Source organism: Rhea americana, unplaced genomic scaffold (assembly GCF_003343005.1).
Source record: "Rhea americana isolate MKP2758 unplaced genomic scaffold, rheAme1 scaffold_1, whole genome shotgun sequence".
Lineage (NCBI taxonomy): Eukaryota > Metazoa > Chordata > Aves > Rheiformes > Rheidae > Rhea > Rhea americana.
This window is the reverse complement of record NW_028185038.1, coordinates 18,890,317-18,906,873: the sequence shown is the minus strand read 5'-3', so window position 1 is coordinate 18,906,873 and position 16,557 is coordinate 18,890,317. Positions and strand designations below refer to the sequence as shown.

The window sequence follows — 16,557 nt, the reverse complement described above, 5'->3', positions numbered from 1 at the left end:
GGCGGCGGCGGCGGCTGCGCTGCTGCTGCCCCACGCGGCCCGCCACGGCCGCCTCGACGTCCTCGCCTACCTCGTGGAGGGCCTGGGCGCCGGCCTCGAGGGCGTCGACGGCGACTACAAGCGGCCCCTGCACGAGGCGGCCGCGGCGGGCAGCGCCGCCTGCGTCTCGTACCTGCTGCGGAAGGGCGCCAGCGTCGACTGCCTGAAAAAGGCCGACTGGTAGGTCGCCGGCTCGCCGCGTGGTTCTCCGGTACGTGGGGGCGCTTTTCCCCGCTCCCCCGTCGCCGGGAACCCAGCGGATTCCAGCTTTTCCCTGCCCCAGGCGCTCTGATGCCAATCTCAGGCCTAAGGAGCTTTTAAAAAACCGAGTCGTATCCCTGCCAGCGGAGCCGAGCCCCTCGGGCAGGTTTGCTTCTGGTGGGAGTAGCAGTGTGGAAGCACAGCCTGAGCAGCGCCGTCAGGAAGCTGATTTCTTCGGGTTTTGTGTTCGCCTGGGTAACGCGTAACCAAACGAGGAGCGAACGCGCATTGGGAGTAGATGAGTGCTGTTCCACGGACGTGCAGCAGGCCTGATTAATGAAATTGTTACGTGCATGTAGAATCCTGCTCTTGGTGAAGGAAACGGCTTTCTTCTGCTGAAAATAAAGTTTCTCCCTACCAAATGAAAGACCAGGGACGTGTTATTAAAGGTGAAATAAAACCAGTGCTAAAGCACTGTCCCAGTCCTCGTAATTGCAGGCTGTGCCAGCTTCACATCGACATCAGGGGGAGCAGAGGAAGGTAGAGATTTCACAAGCTGGATACGAACATGCTTGCAGGCCTGGTTTTCCATTATATTCCCCAGTATTCCCATTCTGTCCAGGGATAAAAAGCAGCACTGCATGCTTTCTAGTGCATGGCCTAGCCCTAGGACAAAGTCTTACTTGCATTGAAAATATACACTGACCCGAGACACTGCATAGAAGCAGAGCTGCAAGAAACCTTGAGCTCCTGGCTCTGTCAGCTCTACCACATCATCCGCAGCAGATGCGTGTCTAATCTGGTCTTAAAAATCTCCATCGCTGGAGATTTTATCTCCTTTCTCTGCACTCTGTTCCAGCCCTTATCTGTCTTTACAACTGGAACCTTTTTCTCCACGTCTAATCCAAATCACTCTTGCTGCTGTTTTTTCTGAGTAAGGAATGTTTCTTGTTGCTCTTCTTAGCCATCATGTGTGTTGTTAAGGAGATGATCCCCTCAGTACTGGAGAACTGTTTCTCTTTCCTGGCAAAGCTCAAAATCCAGTCTGTGTGTGCACCCAGATTTGAATGTTTGGGGAAATTTTGTAAACAGATGAAATGGAAAACATGACTCTCACTTAGAGCAGTTCAGCTATTATCATTGCTAACATCATGTCACTTATATGATGTGGTAATTAAGGCAAATACAGGTTGGTGCTAGTGAGGTCAGTGAAATTAGTCACCAGACTAAAACTTCACACGGGAGGTGGCTGTGGGTTTACCACCTTGAGTTACCCACGCTTTGCCTCGAGGGTAAGTCCTCAACTAATACCCATCCCCAGACAGCCAATGGAGGCTGTAGATCCAGCAACCTTCCCAGATTCACGGTGGAGAAGAATAGATGTGGAGATAACGGGTCACTGGGAAAGAAAAACATTGGTGAACCTGTCCTGCCACCACACCACGAGAGCTGCTGGGGAGACCAGGCAGATGATGAGTTATGGGTTGGGGTATTTTCTCTTTCTAGCTCCCCTGGCTCTTGTCTGACAAGCACGAGGCTTGTATTTAGTGAAGGAACAGAAAGCAGCAGGTTGTCCTGGGGTCACATTAATGGATTTGCTTCCTTCCATCGTCTTCCAACCTCAACTATTCTGTGATTCTGTGATATGCGCAGACTCCATATTACCTCCGTGAAAAAACACTGCTGCAAAATCACGTGGATCTGTATGCAAAGTGTGGTGCTGCTCAAGTAAAGCCTCTGAATGCAAGTGAGACAATAAAGCCCAGGGCTTCTGCTTGGAGAAGGTCTTATGCTTTCAGCTGGCAAAGTTTCCTCCTAGCTTCCAGTACTTTTAGCACATCAGTTCTCCCCCCTGTTAGCTTACTACAGGATCAGTAGTACTAAGTACTTTAGGCAGACCAATTGGTGCTACAGCCACCTTTAGATCATGCTTTAAGTTCAGGTGATAGAGCAAAAGCCATCAGACCTGTAAAGCACTGACGTGTTTCTTTCAGGACTCCCCTGATGATGGCTTGCACCAGGCCAAACCTGGAGGTGATCAAGCACCTTGTGGAGCATGGAGCAAACCCGCTGCTGAAGAACAAGGATGGCTGGAACTGCTTCCACATCGCGAGTCGGGAGGGCCATCTCCACATCCTCCAGTACCTGCTGGCCGTGTCCCCGGACAGCTGGGACACGGAGAGCAGAATAAAGAGAACGCCCCTGCACACGGCAGGTTAGGAGGGTCCCATCACTGCTGGGCATGTGGGAGGAGAAGAGTGAGAGTGGGCTGTGGTGGCAGTGGAGAACAGAGAGGGGCTGATGTTAAGGTTTTTGTTTAGTTTGGAAAAGCAAACCACAGGGAAGCGGTTAAATATTAACTTACTGAAAATTAAAGGAAGGGAGGTTAGTGGTGCACTGGTGGCAGCTCACCAATCTGTGAACACTGCTGTGCTACATCTTTACAGGGTTTCACCTCAGGACAGATGCCTCCTTTTAGCTGCCTACAGATAAATAGTTAGAATTAATGCCTCTTAATGATGTGCCAGAGACTGAGCTTGTGAGGTTGGAGGGTCTTCAATTCCCATTGCGCTGGATTATTGCCCGTGCTTGAAGCCTATTTTTGTGGTGAATGATGGTTGTGTTCCCTGGGGAGTGGCAGATCCGTGCCAGGAGTGCTCACGGTCACCTGCTGACTCCGACCTCCTTGGGCCAGGGCGTTTGGGTCTTTCTCCACTCATCTCTCTGCCTTCCTGTGACAGATGTACCCGAGCTCCCGCAGCTCAAGACACGTTGCAGTAACTTTCTCCTGGTGTATAAAGCCTTTCCAGCTGCAAATCGCACTTGGGAAGTTTGCAAGGCTCTGAGTGTAAGCCTGTGGGCATTTTAAAAGTCCTAAAACTGTCAGAGCTGCTGAAAGGCACCTTTGGGGAGCTGCCTGCTGGTGGCTGCTTTTACCAGTGTGGTTTGCGCTCTTTTCAGTGGTTTTTGTAACGGACGCATCTCTCGATGCGATCGGTCTCTGTGTGAATGCTTGGTGGGTTAGGTCATCATGGAAAAGCACTGCAAATTTTATTATTCTCATGTTGCTTTTAAGAAGGTGGCACTGAGCAGTGAGAAATACACAGTGTGTTTCTGTAAGGGAAAAGGATAATTTGTGCCGGGAACATGCAGGCACTGTTGTTAGAGTTGGCGCCTACCTTGTCCAGTTCCCCTGCCTTGCTCTTTTCTTTGGTGTCCAGGAACATATAAAGGGAGTGAATTGGTTTGAAGAACCACAGACAATAACTGTGTGTTGTGGGGAGCAGAAGGACACAGTTGTCTGAACGATGACCTGGAGACAGTTTGGGTTTGGTTTCTGACCTTCTGACTCTTTCGCTCCATTGTCCTTAAGGCCTGGGTGCCTAATTTATGAATAGTGCATAAATGAGGATAATACGTGCCTCCATTAAGTTCTCTGAAACTTAATAAGTTGAGTGGCCCAAAAATCTGTTAACGTAGAATTAAGTTTCTGCTGCCATGCCTCGTTGTCCTTCCAGAGTATCAAGTCCAGTTACCCCAAACCTGTGCGAGCAAGACGGTACACGTAATGCGTGTCTTCCCAGTGCTTAAATCCTCTTAACTCTGCCCTGATGAAGGGAGTGAGGGGCTGAGTGAAGGCAGATGGATGTGACAGCAAGTCAGGGTGACCTTGTGGGACTGAGGGCTAGAGGATGGTGGTTGACCTGAGTCTGAAACATTCCCCATCACTGAGCAGGGATTAGCCAGAGTTTCCTGGGGCTCAGCAGTGTCTCTGCGGGAGAGCTGAGCGACCCTGTGGCTCAGCAGCTACCTAAACTCATTTCCCCAAAAGCATAATTGGGACTGACTCTCTGAAAAGACCCAAGGTATCGTCAGGAGACCTCTGCTGTGCTCTAATTAATCTGTTGGCTATGTCACTCCTTGGTTGTCATTCCCGTTACTTGGCGGGACCTCAGTGGTTGCCCGTCCACTGCACTGTGCTCATCGACAGTGACAGTCCAAGCCCACAGGCAGTGGCTGTGCCTTAGTCCTTGTGCTTGACCTGGAAATGAAAAATAGCTGATTTAGTTGTTGGATGTTTCAGGCTTGGCAATGACGAGCAGGTTGCCTGAATAAGAAATGGGTAAACCCTGCATACTTGCACGTATCTGCAGTTCTCCTGTTCCCTCTCAGACTTTCGTCTGGCCCTTCACCATGTCTTCTTTCTCCATGTACTGGCCAGCCAGCTGTGCCCACAGCCCCCAACCCCAGCCCTCTCCCAGCAGAGAGGTGGACTTTGGGTTGGCACCTTGGAGTTGAGGATCAGGCGACGGGGTCAGCAACAGAGAGAGTTGGGGAAAAGGGATGGTTTTGAGCTTGAAGTCAGAAGTCTCCTTCCTTCCTGATGGTATTTAGGGTCTGGGGGTGCCATGGTGGTGGCATCCAACACCCAGTTCTCACCCCTACATAGAAGCGTCTCCAGCTCTGGGTGGCCTCCCACATGTGATGTTCCCCGGGGCAAAGCCAGCATCTTGCTTGCAGGGTGATTCCTCTTTCTTCTCTGTGTTGCATGGGTTACGCTGCTGCTGCTGCGGCTGGGGACCTGTGCGCAAACCCAGCTCCAGGGGGTGATCAGAGAAAATCCCCTCCTCCCACTGGCTTCTCTTTGGGTTGGTTTCTGGTCATTTCACTGATCCGAGTTAGAGCTTGAACCACACAGCAGCTGGCACAGGAGCAACTGGGCAGCAGGAAGGGCTGGAGCTGCTAAAACCACCTTTGCTGCTAATGTAATTCTAACAGAGGATTCTGCTGGGGGCTGCTGCTTGCCGCCTGGATTTCTTGGTGCTGGTGCAACATCCCCATCGCTGAAGATGTTACACATACACAGCCCCTGAGGCGGGGGCACGGGCGAGGGGCCGGAGACGGTGCTGGAGCTGCCGGGGGAAATCATGTCAGACAAACAGCCGTCAACGAGAGTTTATATTTCAGGGTGTGGATAGAAGTGCATTAACCCGTGACCAGTCAAGCTGGCTTCGGGGCACAATTATCCCTCAAAAGATGATGGATAATTTTCTCCCAGTGCGATTTCTTTTGGGTTCATTCCTCTAGCTTTGCTGCTTCGTATATCCGTAGCCTAAGGCGAGAGAGCGGGGAGATGTAATTAGAGGAAGTGGAGTGCGACTGTGGGATCTGAGCGCTGCAGCTTTGTTGTTTCTCTGTTGCTGTTAAAGGATGTAATCATGTTGCCTGGGTTTTTTTTTGCAGATAGCTTGGGTTTTTCTAAAGCCTCCATCTAAGCGTGGCTCTCCCTGTGTTTGCATCAGCTCAGGCGAAGGGGTGATAAACGGGCAGGAAGCCGGAGCGAAGAGCTGAGATGAGGGAGGGTGGGAAGCCCCCATCGGGCTTTACTACCAAAGAGCATCTATTATGCAGCTGCGTCCAAAGGTTACTGCTGGTAACACACGTGTGCCAGGGCCCTTCTTCCATGGCACTGAGAGTAAACAGCCTCATGTAGCAGCTCTCGGATTGATTTGATTTTTTTTTCTTTAATTTGTTTCATTTGTTTTGCAGAATGACCTGCAAAAAAAAAAAAAAAAAAAATTAAGGCTCTCCATATGTTGTTATAATACAATGTGTAAAAAAAGGCAGAATATTTCAGTGCTTGACATTCAAATCCTCCCCACACTGCTGAGATACTGTCTGGGCGAGGATGCTTCACTCGGACGATGGGATGGGAGTGCCGGGCAGTCTGCGCGGCTGCGGAGGGGTGGCGGTACCATCCGGCTGTTCTCCAGTTCCCGGCTGCGTGTTCGTTTTGCTTCTCACACGTTTCGCTTAAGGGATTAACAGATTCCATCAGGAAAAGATCTTTGTGTCAGCTTAATTGCAGCATGTACCCTCTCACGCGTGCACTCTGCGAGCAGAGGCAAACGGTGCCTGTGCGCCATGCCTTTTCTCTGTTTTATCTGATATTTTCCTATGGGATTAGGGGAGGGGAAAGCTTGATATCTGGAGACAATGTTTTAATTAAGAAAAAAAAAAAGAGAAGCTTTGAATTCAAAGCCTCTTGGAACTCCTTTCACATCAGAAACACAATTATGTTTCGCAAAAGGTGGCACAAAAACATAAATTACCCTGCGCTTCCTCTCTCTCGCAGCGATGCACGGCCGATCCGACGTGGTGGAGCTGCTCCTGGAGCGGTAAGCGAGCTTCCCCTCGGCGCCGCCTGCGGGCCCGCAGCCCTGCCCGCGCCGGCCCGGGCGCACACGCCGCCTCTGCCGCGCCGCTCTGCCCGCCTCCCGGCCGGCGCTGGCCTCGCTCCGGCCGCCTGCGCGCAAAGGGCGTTTTTGCCGGGCGGGAAGCCCGGCTGCACAGCCGCCCCGCTCGCAATCCCAAGACCATCTCCATTTCCTCCGGCTTTTCGCTGCCACTTGCAGGCCTTTCAGACAAAGCTGCTCTCCTGACAGGCTCAGACTTTGCTGTGACATAAGCCCCCGTTATATAACTCGGCTCTTTCTCCGTGCTGATTCATTCCAGTTGCCTGCAGTGTGTCTGAGGCTGGATGATAACAAGAAAACACTTCGGTGGCGGCTCGGTCTGGGTGCAGCTCCTCCAGCTGGACTGAACCTTCGGGCTTTATTTTCAGGCTGCGGCTCCCGGGTGGCTGCTGTGAAGTGGCTTTAAATCAGCCCCTGCCCAGGCATCCTGATCCCGTTGCCTTGCTAAGCGGCGGTGCCGGCTTTCTCTGGCGTTGCAGCAGAGGGAAAGCCATCGCCACCCCCAGGCACAGTCCCTTTAGCTGGCTTGTTCCAGCCTTGCAGACTGCTGTTCACGTTTGGCCCCGGGTGAACGTAGCCCTCGCGCTGTGACTCGAGCCAGGCTCTCAATTTTGGTTCAGTCTTCTCTCATTTCGAAGGGGTGTGAGCTTTAATTTTGTATGTGGCACTGCCGTGTGAAGAGACGTTTTTCCCGTCTGCCAGTACAAGGCCTGCGCACATCTTACCCGGCTCAGAGATGGTCTGTGCTGGGGGCAAGGGAAATAGAAATGATTTCCCTGCAGCTCGAGCAAGCTGAGCAAGCCAAATACCAGATCTCTGACCGAAAAAGCACACAGCCGCGCCCCAGGCAGTAAAGCATTGAGGAGAGTTTATGCATGGTCTTTGGACAGGCTTTGTGTATGTGTCTTTTCTGATCAAATACACTGATATCAATGTAAAGCAAGTGGTGCAGTGAGGATTTTAGAGATGCCAGCAGCTCTGTGCTCGGGGATGGCTTTTGTCTTCTCTCCCAGGTGCCAGTACAAACCTGACAGCAGGGACAACTGTGGAGTCACTCCCTTTATGGATGCCATCCAGAATGGGCATGTGAACATTGCCCGGCTGCTCCTGGAAAAACACCAGGTAGGTGCCAGAAACCTCTTTTCCCTTCTCTGGGACCTGTCCTAGAACTGCCATGAAAGGCAGTTCTCCCCTAACCAAATCATAAAGGATCGACTCAGGCAAATTCCCCCTGGAATTAAGTGAGATTTGGCCAAGTGAGGATTCAGTAAGCCTGTCAGGACTGCACGCACGGGGTAGATTTCACCTCAGAGGGCTGACGGAAGGGGAAGGGAGACACAAGGCAGTGGCGGGAGGGGGTTTGCCCAGCGCCTCGGGGGGCAGTCGTGTGAAAGCCCGGTCGGGCACTCGAGAGCTGTTTGGGCACTCGAGAGCTGTTTGGTGGCAGGGCTCGGCGTGGAGGCTCTTGTGGCAGCACTGAGCGCGAGTAACGCAGAGGCGTGTAGCCGTGCCAGCAGCAGCTCATCTCCGGCCTCCCTCTCTCGTGACAGCTGCCGCTCCCATGCTGCCTCCCAGTAATCTCTGATTTCCTCTAACTTAGGAGGCGTAATAGAGATGTCATTAGAGCCAACTGCTTGCTGCAAGAACCAGACCACTGCATTATTTATTGGTGGTGAAATGGTTGGAGCCCACCTAATGACTGATTCTCACGGAGATGAGGCTGCGCCTCCCTCATTTACCCTCCACCAGCCTCTCCAGCGCACCAGCTCTGGTGCCTCTTGGTCGCCCTGCTGCACTGGTGCGACTTGCTGATCTGGCAGAAAGCCAGCATGGCAAAACCAGTGAACAGGTATCTGCTGTGGTGGCAGGTTGAGTTGGCCAGCTGAGCCTCCAGCATGGCATGGAGCGAGCCAGGAGCATGGGAAGGGAACGTGCGACCATGCTTTCCAGGGACAGCGAGCTGGTGGATGTACTCAGCTTAGCATGTAGCCTCACCCAGCAGGGCAGGGCAGCAAAGGCAATTTGATGCCTAGTTTGCATTTGAGCACACAGATGCTTGTGGACTTCAGCAGACATTTGTGTGCTTGCCTTTGCTCGCCTGGCCCTTACACTATAAAATATTTGCAAAGTTTGCTAACATTTTTGAACAGCGAAGATGGACTGGTTGATTTAATTTCCTCATTCTGATGCCCTGGCTTACTGCCACGAAGCTGGCATTGCTCTAATGGCAGCATTGCTATCTTCTAGGTTTTATAAAACTGTGAGTCAGGCCACTAGACAGCAAGAGGCAAGATTATATCCTTTACGATGAGTGCACTGTGTATTTCTTCTGTTTGCCTTCTTTTGCATCTTTGCGATTCACATTCAGAGACTCCTACAGGCAAGAGCTGGAAGAGATCTCATGAGATCGTCCAGCCCATCGCCTTCTGTTAAGGCAGGATCCTGATTCTCTCTACCTTCTTCACCACCACAAAGACTAGAGATGGATTGTTTCTTGCTGCTTTAAAGAACTGAAACGTCATTGTTTTTATTGTTACTATCACCAAGAAATAAGCAGTGATGCTTAAATTCCTGGGTAAGCCCTGGGATGCCCTATGCAGACAACCCTATAAATCCAAGTTTGACCTTTTAAATGTCCCCAGTAAAATGTGTGACAGTGTGTTCCGGAGGGACCAGGCCGTCGTAACAGAGATACTGTGTGCTACAACTGAAAAGAGAGTGGGCCTGGTTCTCTCTTTTTTGCACTGGCTTTGCTTATCACTTAACAAGCTCAGCAGAGAGCTGACATTGGTCTGCAAGTGGCGGCACGTGTACCAACTGCACCAACCCTGCTGGTGGCACCTTGCGTGTTCATTGCCATCATCATGACAGTGGCAAGTGGACTCGACTCTGTGGGCTAGTGATGGTCCTTGAAGATTTGGTCAGGCTGATCATTGCTTTCCCTTTCCCTCCATCCTGCCACTTCAGGCCTGTCCTTCAGCCGTGGACGCGCTGGGCGCTCAGTCTCTGCACCTTGCGGCCGTCACGGCCCAGGATGGAGCCATCCGCTTCCTCGTCTCCGAGCTGGGTGTCGATGTCAACGAGAGAGCGACGGAGCTCCGACTCACAGCGCTCCACTATGCAGCCAAGGTTGGTCCCTGCTCCTGTGCTTCCCCTGCGAAGTCTCCACTAGCTGGTGTGCTCTTGACAGGCATCTGAAACAGGCTTTGCTTTCTTCATGCCTGATGCAGGATTTACGTTCCTGGCTCATCCCATGTCGCTGTCTGTATTCTCCTGGCCAGTCCCATACCCTGATTAATGGTTTTTAGACCCTTGTCAGGTGTGGCTAGCTGTCTGCACAGTGGTGGTGGGTATCTGAGTTGCTCTGTTCACTGCATTCCTGCCCTTGTCCCTGACTGTGCTGAGGGTTTCTAAGCCCTCCTGTATGTCCTGTGTCTGAGTGTGACTGAGCAGGAGCAGAAGTGAGTGGCACTAGGTCACAGCTCCTTTACCAGCCATCCGGTTGTCTGTGCCATGGATGAGACTGGAGCCATATCGCTGGTGAAAGTTATACTCCCAACCTGTTGCCTTTGGACCAAACTGTGGCACCTGAAGCCTCACTGGCTATCAGGAGCTGTAGGTGTCCAGCAGCTCCCGAGACATGACAGTTCCTCACCAGTGTCCACTCAGTTGCCTGACAGTGGAGATGTGCTCAGATTTCCTCCTACTCTTTCTTCAGCAACTTTTGTATGATTAGGCCAGAGTCTGGCCTGCCTGTGCTTAGACAGGAATGGAGACGTAGGGGGGCGGATGGAGCTCCCTGAGGCTTCTCCGTGTCCTTCACCCAGGAACTGTTTTGAATTCTGGTCAATGAGGGTAGTTTGAGTGTTCTCCTCCTCCCATCTTACGTCCATGAGGGTCGCAGGGCCTGGTGGGCTATGAGTCCTGCAACGCTCCTAGGATGTGCCAGTGAAGGTCCCCAAACCCTCACCACTGATCCAGATGCCTTCTGGAGCCCTGCTGCTTCACTTCTGCTTCATGCTGTCACACCCACATGTGCTCCCTGCCTGCAGAGAGCGAAGGTCCCACCTCAGGAGAGCTCCTGACCTCAGGAGCTTTAACATGCAGCGCTCAGAGCCCCGTCTAGACTAGTAGTGGGAATGAAGCCGCGTCCCCGTGCCCCGCTCCTACAAAAGCATCAATGACACTTACTGAGAGTGCTGGCAGCAGTATTCTCCTCCAGCAGGACCCAGCCGTGGCATTTGCTGGCTCCCACAAAGGAGGCCTTTCTCCCAGCTTCCCGTCCTCATGCTCTGCAAAACCATGTTGAAAGCCCTCTTGGTTGCCAAGGGTACGTTTAACAGCAAGGCTATTGGGGAATATAATGTGCCTTGGAGAAGATCCCAGCTCTGTCTTGGCGAGTGGCTGATTGAGGAGCGATTTGATAGGTTTCTCTTCCTTCCCGAGGCTCAGTGTCACTTTATATTTACAGCATCATTTGTTTGGCTGGTGGTATTTTTTTCTTCTTTTCTTATTACTTTGCATTTATAAATACACGAAAATCAAATTACGCTTTCAACTCAATTTGCTGCCAAGGCTGTGGCAGCTAAAGCAGTTCCTGTCTTGCCATCTTTGCTGCTGAGAGAGGGTGTGTGTGCAGCAGGGAAATGAGAGCCGTGAGCTTGAAGGAATAAGATGCTACCGAGTCGTACGATGATGGGGGAAAAAGTGGGTGGTGGGGATAAAAATAAGATGCTGTGTGACAAAGGCTAATTCATTGCAGCAAAAAAGAAATTACAAAATCAGGCATGTTATTTAGGGAGAGAGAATTTATTTAAGGAGAGGCTTCTGCAGAGAGGAGGGGCCTGGGGGGCTGTGTTGCATTTTCCCCTGCAGCATTACAAATCACCTGCTGGTAGAGGAAAGACGGAGGACGCTGTGGGTCGTGAAGGTGCGGAAGCGCGGCGTTCTGCGTCTTCTCGTAAGGCATTACGAATACCAGAGTAATCCTTTAGGAAATGCCAGCACCTGGGGGGCAACGCAGACAGATGCATAACAGTCCAGATTGGCAACAGGTTCTGCTCTCTGGGCTGCAATACACCCTAATAAAAGCAGCTCTACATCTCTGTGGTGGCTGAACTAGATTTACGGTGCGAGAGAGCACACAGCTTTATGCTGACATTTAGGCCTTTTAACAAACAGCCAGCTGCCAACTGTTAAAGGTAAGTCAGAGCTCCTACAGCTCTGTGGCCAGCTGCAGTTAAAAGCAATTTAATTGAGTTATTTGACCGGAGACGAGGGTTGGAGAGGAAAAGGCAAGAACGGTTGACAGTTTCAGTGCACTTAATTTGCTATTAAGAAACATCTTGAGGCCTTGCCACCCAGTTGTAAGTCACTGCTCATTTGGGCATTAAATCCTCTGCAGTCATCGGCGAAGGCAAAGCCATGGTGGGAGCCAGTTCTCCAAATTCCTGACACCAAGGACTGCGTTAAGTCCTCCTGACTGCGCAAGGTCGATCTGCTGACCAAGGGGGCTGATGAGCCACGATCAGGAAGATCCTGCAGGATCCATGGTCGTCTGAAAGTAGATTGGAGTCTGAATCTGCACTGAGTTGCGTCTTTCACGTCTGCCCTGCCAAGGCACAGCAGTAACATCACCATCAGAGATGGCTCTTCAGTGTAGCATGGTTTTAAGAACTGTTGGTAGTAACTGAACTCTCTTAGTTTTAAACATTGTGTTAATTGTTGGCAGGGAGAATTACGCCCCTGGGCTGCTCTCTGTTCAGCCTCCGGGTCGAAAGAGCTGGCATGGGCATGCAAGGCGTGCAGACGTGCTGAGCAGGGGCTGCGCCCCGGTTCCTCTCACGTGCTGTTGACGGGAGGGCTGGAGAAGGTGCCTGGTGGCATCTCCCTGACCTATTCCTGCAGCGATAAAGGCAGCGAGGCCGCATGTCCGTTCTGCCGGGGCAACCCCCGGCTAACAGACAGGATACACACAGCCACAGACATCTGGCCTTGACTTCCAGCTGCTGTAAGCTCCTCTGTGCCTGGAGCAGCTCCTGATAGCCCCAGATTTGACCACAACAGAGTAGGCCTGTGCCCTTCCCAGTGCTGCATGCAGAGTGACGGACAAGTTGGTGTGCGGCCTCCTCTCTTTTCTGGCCTGTTCTGTTTCTGCTGGATGCAAAGGTGAGAAACTTTGCAAGGTTGGTTCTGCTGAATAATTCACCTGCCTGTGCTCACCAATGCAGGAAGGACATGCACACACCATCGAGACGCTGCTGTCCCTCGGCGCCGATGTCCACGCAAAGGATGGGAAGAGCCGTTCCGGTAAGGCTGCCGGCTTATTTCCTGACCCTGTGCATCATGCCAAGAGTGTGCTTTAATATGAGGAGCTCAGCTGCCAGAACAGCCAGCGCTGTGTTTGCTTAGCAGACCGCGCGGCGGGGCGCCGGTTGCATGTATGCAAACAGATCTTGGAGCGGTGCAGCACTGGCTTTCTTCCTTCTGGCTTCTCTGACGTCTAATGACGGGCTTGAGCCTGCATCGTGGCCTTTCCTTGGGGGAGGAACATGAGCACTCATTTGGGTTTCTCTCTACCCAGCTGCCTATTTTGCATGAAACTTTCCAGAGGTTACTATCTTCGGTTCCCTTACGTCGCCGTCAAATTTAGCTGAAATTAGCCAATGCAAAACTCTTAGGGTGAGCAGACAAATACGATAACTGTGCATTCTCCTAAGGCTCCGTTCCTTAGCAAGCTGCTTAAGAATGGCTTATGAGCAAATAATAACGTAGAGCTTGAACGTAAATATAGTTGCTATAGTAATGTCAGTAAATTGGCATTCCCAGCAGGACAGCGTGAAGCATCTTTTGCATCTCTAATATATATATATATATATATATATATATATGAATATAAATGGTTTCAGCTGTTGACAAAATTGGCAACTTCCCCAGTCTTCAGGTTTGCTTAATAACTTGCTTCGGCAGCGAGCATGAACAGTCTTGTATCTCTCGATCTCTCTCCCTCCACCCCCTTAATGAGTAAGCTCAAGCTCCGCTGAGCTCGTCCAACCCTGGGACGTTTGTCATGGTTTCCTGTGCCCATCGACTGCCTCGTTCCCCGGCGCCTTTGCCACGTTGGTGTCAGTGTGTCCTGGGGCTGCCTGCAAGGAGTCCTGCATGGGGGGTCCCGATGCTGCCTGCCAGGCCAGCGGCAGCCTGCCGACTGCAGCAGGAGCTAACGGCCCTGGGCACAGAGGATACTTGGCCCCACGCAGGATTGGAGGGGTCTAGTAACCGGTGAGGAGGAGGTCAGCGAACAGCCAGGGTAAGGTGGGCTGATAGCTCTTCCGCCAGCGCAGCGGGGCACGGAAGAGGACGTGTCCCCTGCCTGCGTAGGTTTAGTCACCCTGTCCTTGTTGCAGATGGGCACAGCCGTGGCAGCTGAGCCCTGCTGTGTCATTACACGGGTGCTCGGCTGGGTGATATAATTGGAAAAAGTCTTCTTTTGCCCTCGGTGCGTTCCCTCTGCGAATCCGATTTCCTCCACTGGAAAGCCAATGGTTGCAGCTGAAGCAGGTGTAGGCCGAAGCTGCAGGAAATCTCGGTTCCTTTCTTGTCCTGTCTCCCCCACAGCCCTGCACATGGCCTGCGCAGGGCAGCACGCGACCTGCGCGCGGATCCTGCTCCGCGCCGGGCTGCGGGACTCCCTGGACAGCACGGGCACCCTGGCACGGCAGCTTGCAAGGAAGCCGGATGTCATCCAGGTTTTCCAAGAAATGGATGCTAGTGCATGAAACCAACCGAAGAAGGACTGTTGCATTTCAGCATGGTACGTTTGTTATCGCTTACTCGGATTTAGGCAGCCACCTGCCTAAGATGGTGGGATTTTTACCCAAGGATTGAACGGAGAGCTCAAGCTTGACATGTGGGAAGTGTGTTTAGGAGAAAGCGTGCTTTAAATAAGATTATCTGAGATAACGGCGGTAATGCATCCGGGCTCTCATGCTCCTGCGTGACCTCGTCCTTTTAAATTCATGGCTGCTCTTCTTTCTCTTCCGTATTTCAGGGCTGAACTACACCTCTGCAGCTCTGCTTGTGCAGCGGCCAGCACATCCAACTGGCTTGAGACTGCAGCCCCCCAAAAAAAACACTCGGGGAAAGTGCTGCAGGTGCCCTGGGTAGATGACCTCTGGGGACCTATGTGGCTTGAAGCCGTTGGAGCCTGCTTAGCTCTTCGTGGGTTGTTTCAGTACATCCTGAAGGGAAGGATAAACCTGGACCACTGATTCCTAAAGCCCTCTGTGGACCTCCTCTTCATGAACCTGTTAAGTTGCTTTAAGTGACCTTCTCTTTCAGTAGCATCCTGAAGGAGGCCAAGCGTGGTGCAACATAGATGAGCTTTTGGTGACTCTCCCTTCACCAGGATCAAGAACTGCAGTAGGCAGTGCAGGAAAGCTTCGAGCTACCTCAGCCTCTTGCATCCTTTCTGTGAGCCAAGCCTGATCCCAAAGCCTGATGAAATCAAGAGAAAAACCTAAACGTTGTGGTGACGTCAAGGATCTTCGGATCAGGCTAAAAAAAGAGGTATTCGTTATTGCAGACAACCTTGCTTGGCACTTCTCGCCACCAATGAACTTAAGAAAAATCTCACTCTTTGAAGTGCGTAGGGAGATGGCTTAATATTTAATGTGGCTGGTAAGTCTCTGACAGTCTGGAATACGCATAAAGCTAAGAGCTGGAGGGATCACAGAGCTCCTCCAGGCCCTTTTAAACTGGAGCACTGGTTTGCAGGACACGGGACTGCTGGGCGGCAGCTTGCCAGGGCCTGTAATCGGCAGGGCTGTATTTGTTGTACAGTGGCGGCTTGTTCCAGTTTCTAAATATCCTCGCTGGAGGATTTTTGGAAGATGCTGCTGCTGCCCCGGGAGCAGGTCCTGCCTGCAAAGTCCTGCTTTGGGCCCTGCAGGTGTAAGTCTGTCTTTCTCTGTCTTGCTTCCCGACCTGTGAAAAGAAGGAGATCCTTTTCCAGCAGAGAGGGAAAATAAATCAATACTGGAAGGGCAAAGGAAGCCGCATCAGCCTCTGGACAGGCTAGGAAGTGGCTTTATTCCTCTTGAGATCCTGAATGCTTCTCTAAATCTGGCCCTGGCCTCCGTAAAGCAAATCAGTAATACTGCAGCCTGGTCCATGTGAGCACAAGTGGCTGCTTCATTCCCATTTTTCATGGTTTTCCCAACCCAGGAAGTAGCTGTTCCTCCCTCGTGGCCTGCTGATGAGCACAGATTGCTTTTATGAGGAACCAAAGGAGAACGTTTTCCTCTGTCTGTTTCTAGCTTTCCTGGCCATAGCCTTGGAAATATAAAAGGGAATTTGCACTGTTTGTATGGTATTTTCTGATTTCTGAAGCCTTTTGGCCAGTAACAGGGGGCCTGTCTGCCCGGGCAGCTCCTGGGACTGGGAGCTAAGAGGCTCCGCTCTCGTCCGGAAGGGACATGCAGTGGCACGTCCTCAGCAACGTTTATGATTTACCCTTCTCCTGAATCTTCCCCGGGGGGATCCGGCCTCGCCCCTGCCCTTGCAGCCAGCTGGGGCGGTACGGGGGCCACGGCCGCGTAAGCGAATTAAGACGCCTTAAGCGCCAACAGTACGGGTTGGCGCCGGGCGTTTAATCCGAGCTGGGGTGCTTAATCCCGCCGCCCGGCTGCGCCGTTTAATTGGGGTGACGCATGGGAGAGGCTTGGTGCGGCTGTGCCTTCGGGGACCGCTGACGGACGCGTCCATCCCCCGGGTCCGACGCGGCTCCAGAGATCTCTCGTTTTAGCCCGTCGGTGGACGGCCGCCGCTGAGCACGGCTAAGCTCATCTCAGGGGTGCCAAACCGCGCTGAAGAAGCAAATCTGTGAAATGCCCCAAAAAACCTCAAACCCCAAATCCAAAATCTTGAAAGGCCGGCACTAAGGCGGTGGCATCGGGGGCCACTGGAGGATGTGGGGATGGAGGGGTGGAGGAGCAGAAGGATGGAGGGATGAGATGGACAGATAGGAGGGTGGAAATACCAGAGATGGAAGGAGGGAAGA

General features: G+C 52.1%; 2 protein-coding genes across 2 annotated transcripts in view; one reads left to right on the top strand and one right to left on the bottom strand.

Moving 5' to 3' along the window:
* Nucleotides 1-853, bottom strand: part of FBH1 (F-box DNA helicase 1) — a 30,534-nt gene extending 29,681 nt beyond the window's left edge. Inside the window, exons 1-2 of the mRNA XM_085325865.1 lie at nucleotides 755-853; nucleotides 71-172 (exon numbers count right to left, since the gene is read on the bottom strand). Of these exons, the coding sequence (XP_085181991.1) occupies nucleotides 71-172; nucleotides 755-853 (201 nt within the window). The remainder of the gene's footprint in view (nucleotides 1-70; nucleotides 173-754) is intronic.
* Nucleotides 139-15,854, top strand: ANKRD16 (ankyrin repeat domain 16). Its single transcript, XM_085299880.1, has 8 exons — nucleotides 139-219; nucleotides 2,235-2,455; nucleotides 6,377-6,419; nucleotides 7,511-7,619; nucleotides 9,465-9,626; nucleotides 12,728-12,806; nucleotides 14,115-14,310; nucleotides 14,548-15,854. The coding sequence occupies exons 2-7, from the start codon at nucleotides 2,245-2,247 to the stop codon at nucleotides 14,273-14,275; spliced, it is 765 nt and encodes a 254-aa protein (XP_085156006.1). The 5' UTR covers nucleotides 139-219; nucleotides 2,235-2,244; the 3' UTR covers nucleotides 14,276-14,310; nucleotides 14,548-15,854.
* The last annotated feature ends 703 nt before the right edge of the window (nucleotides 15,855-16,557 follow it).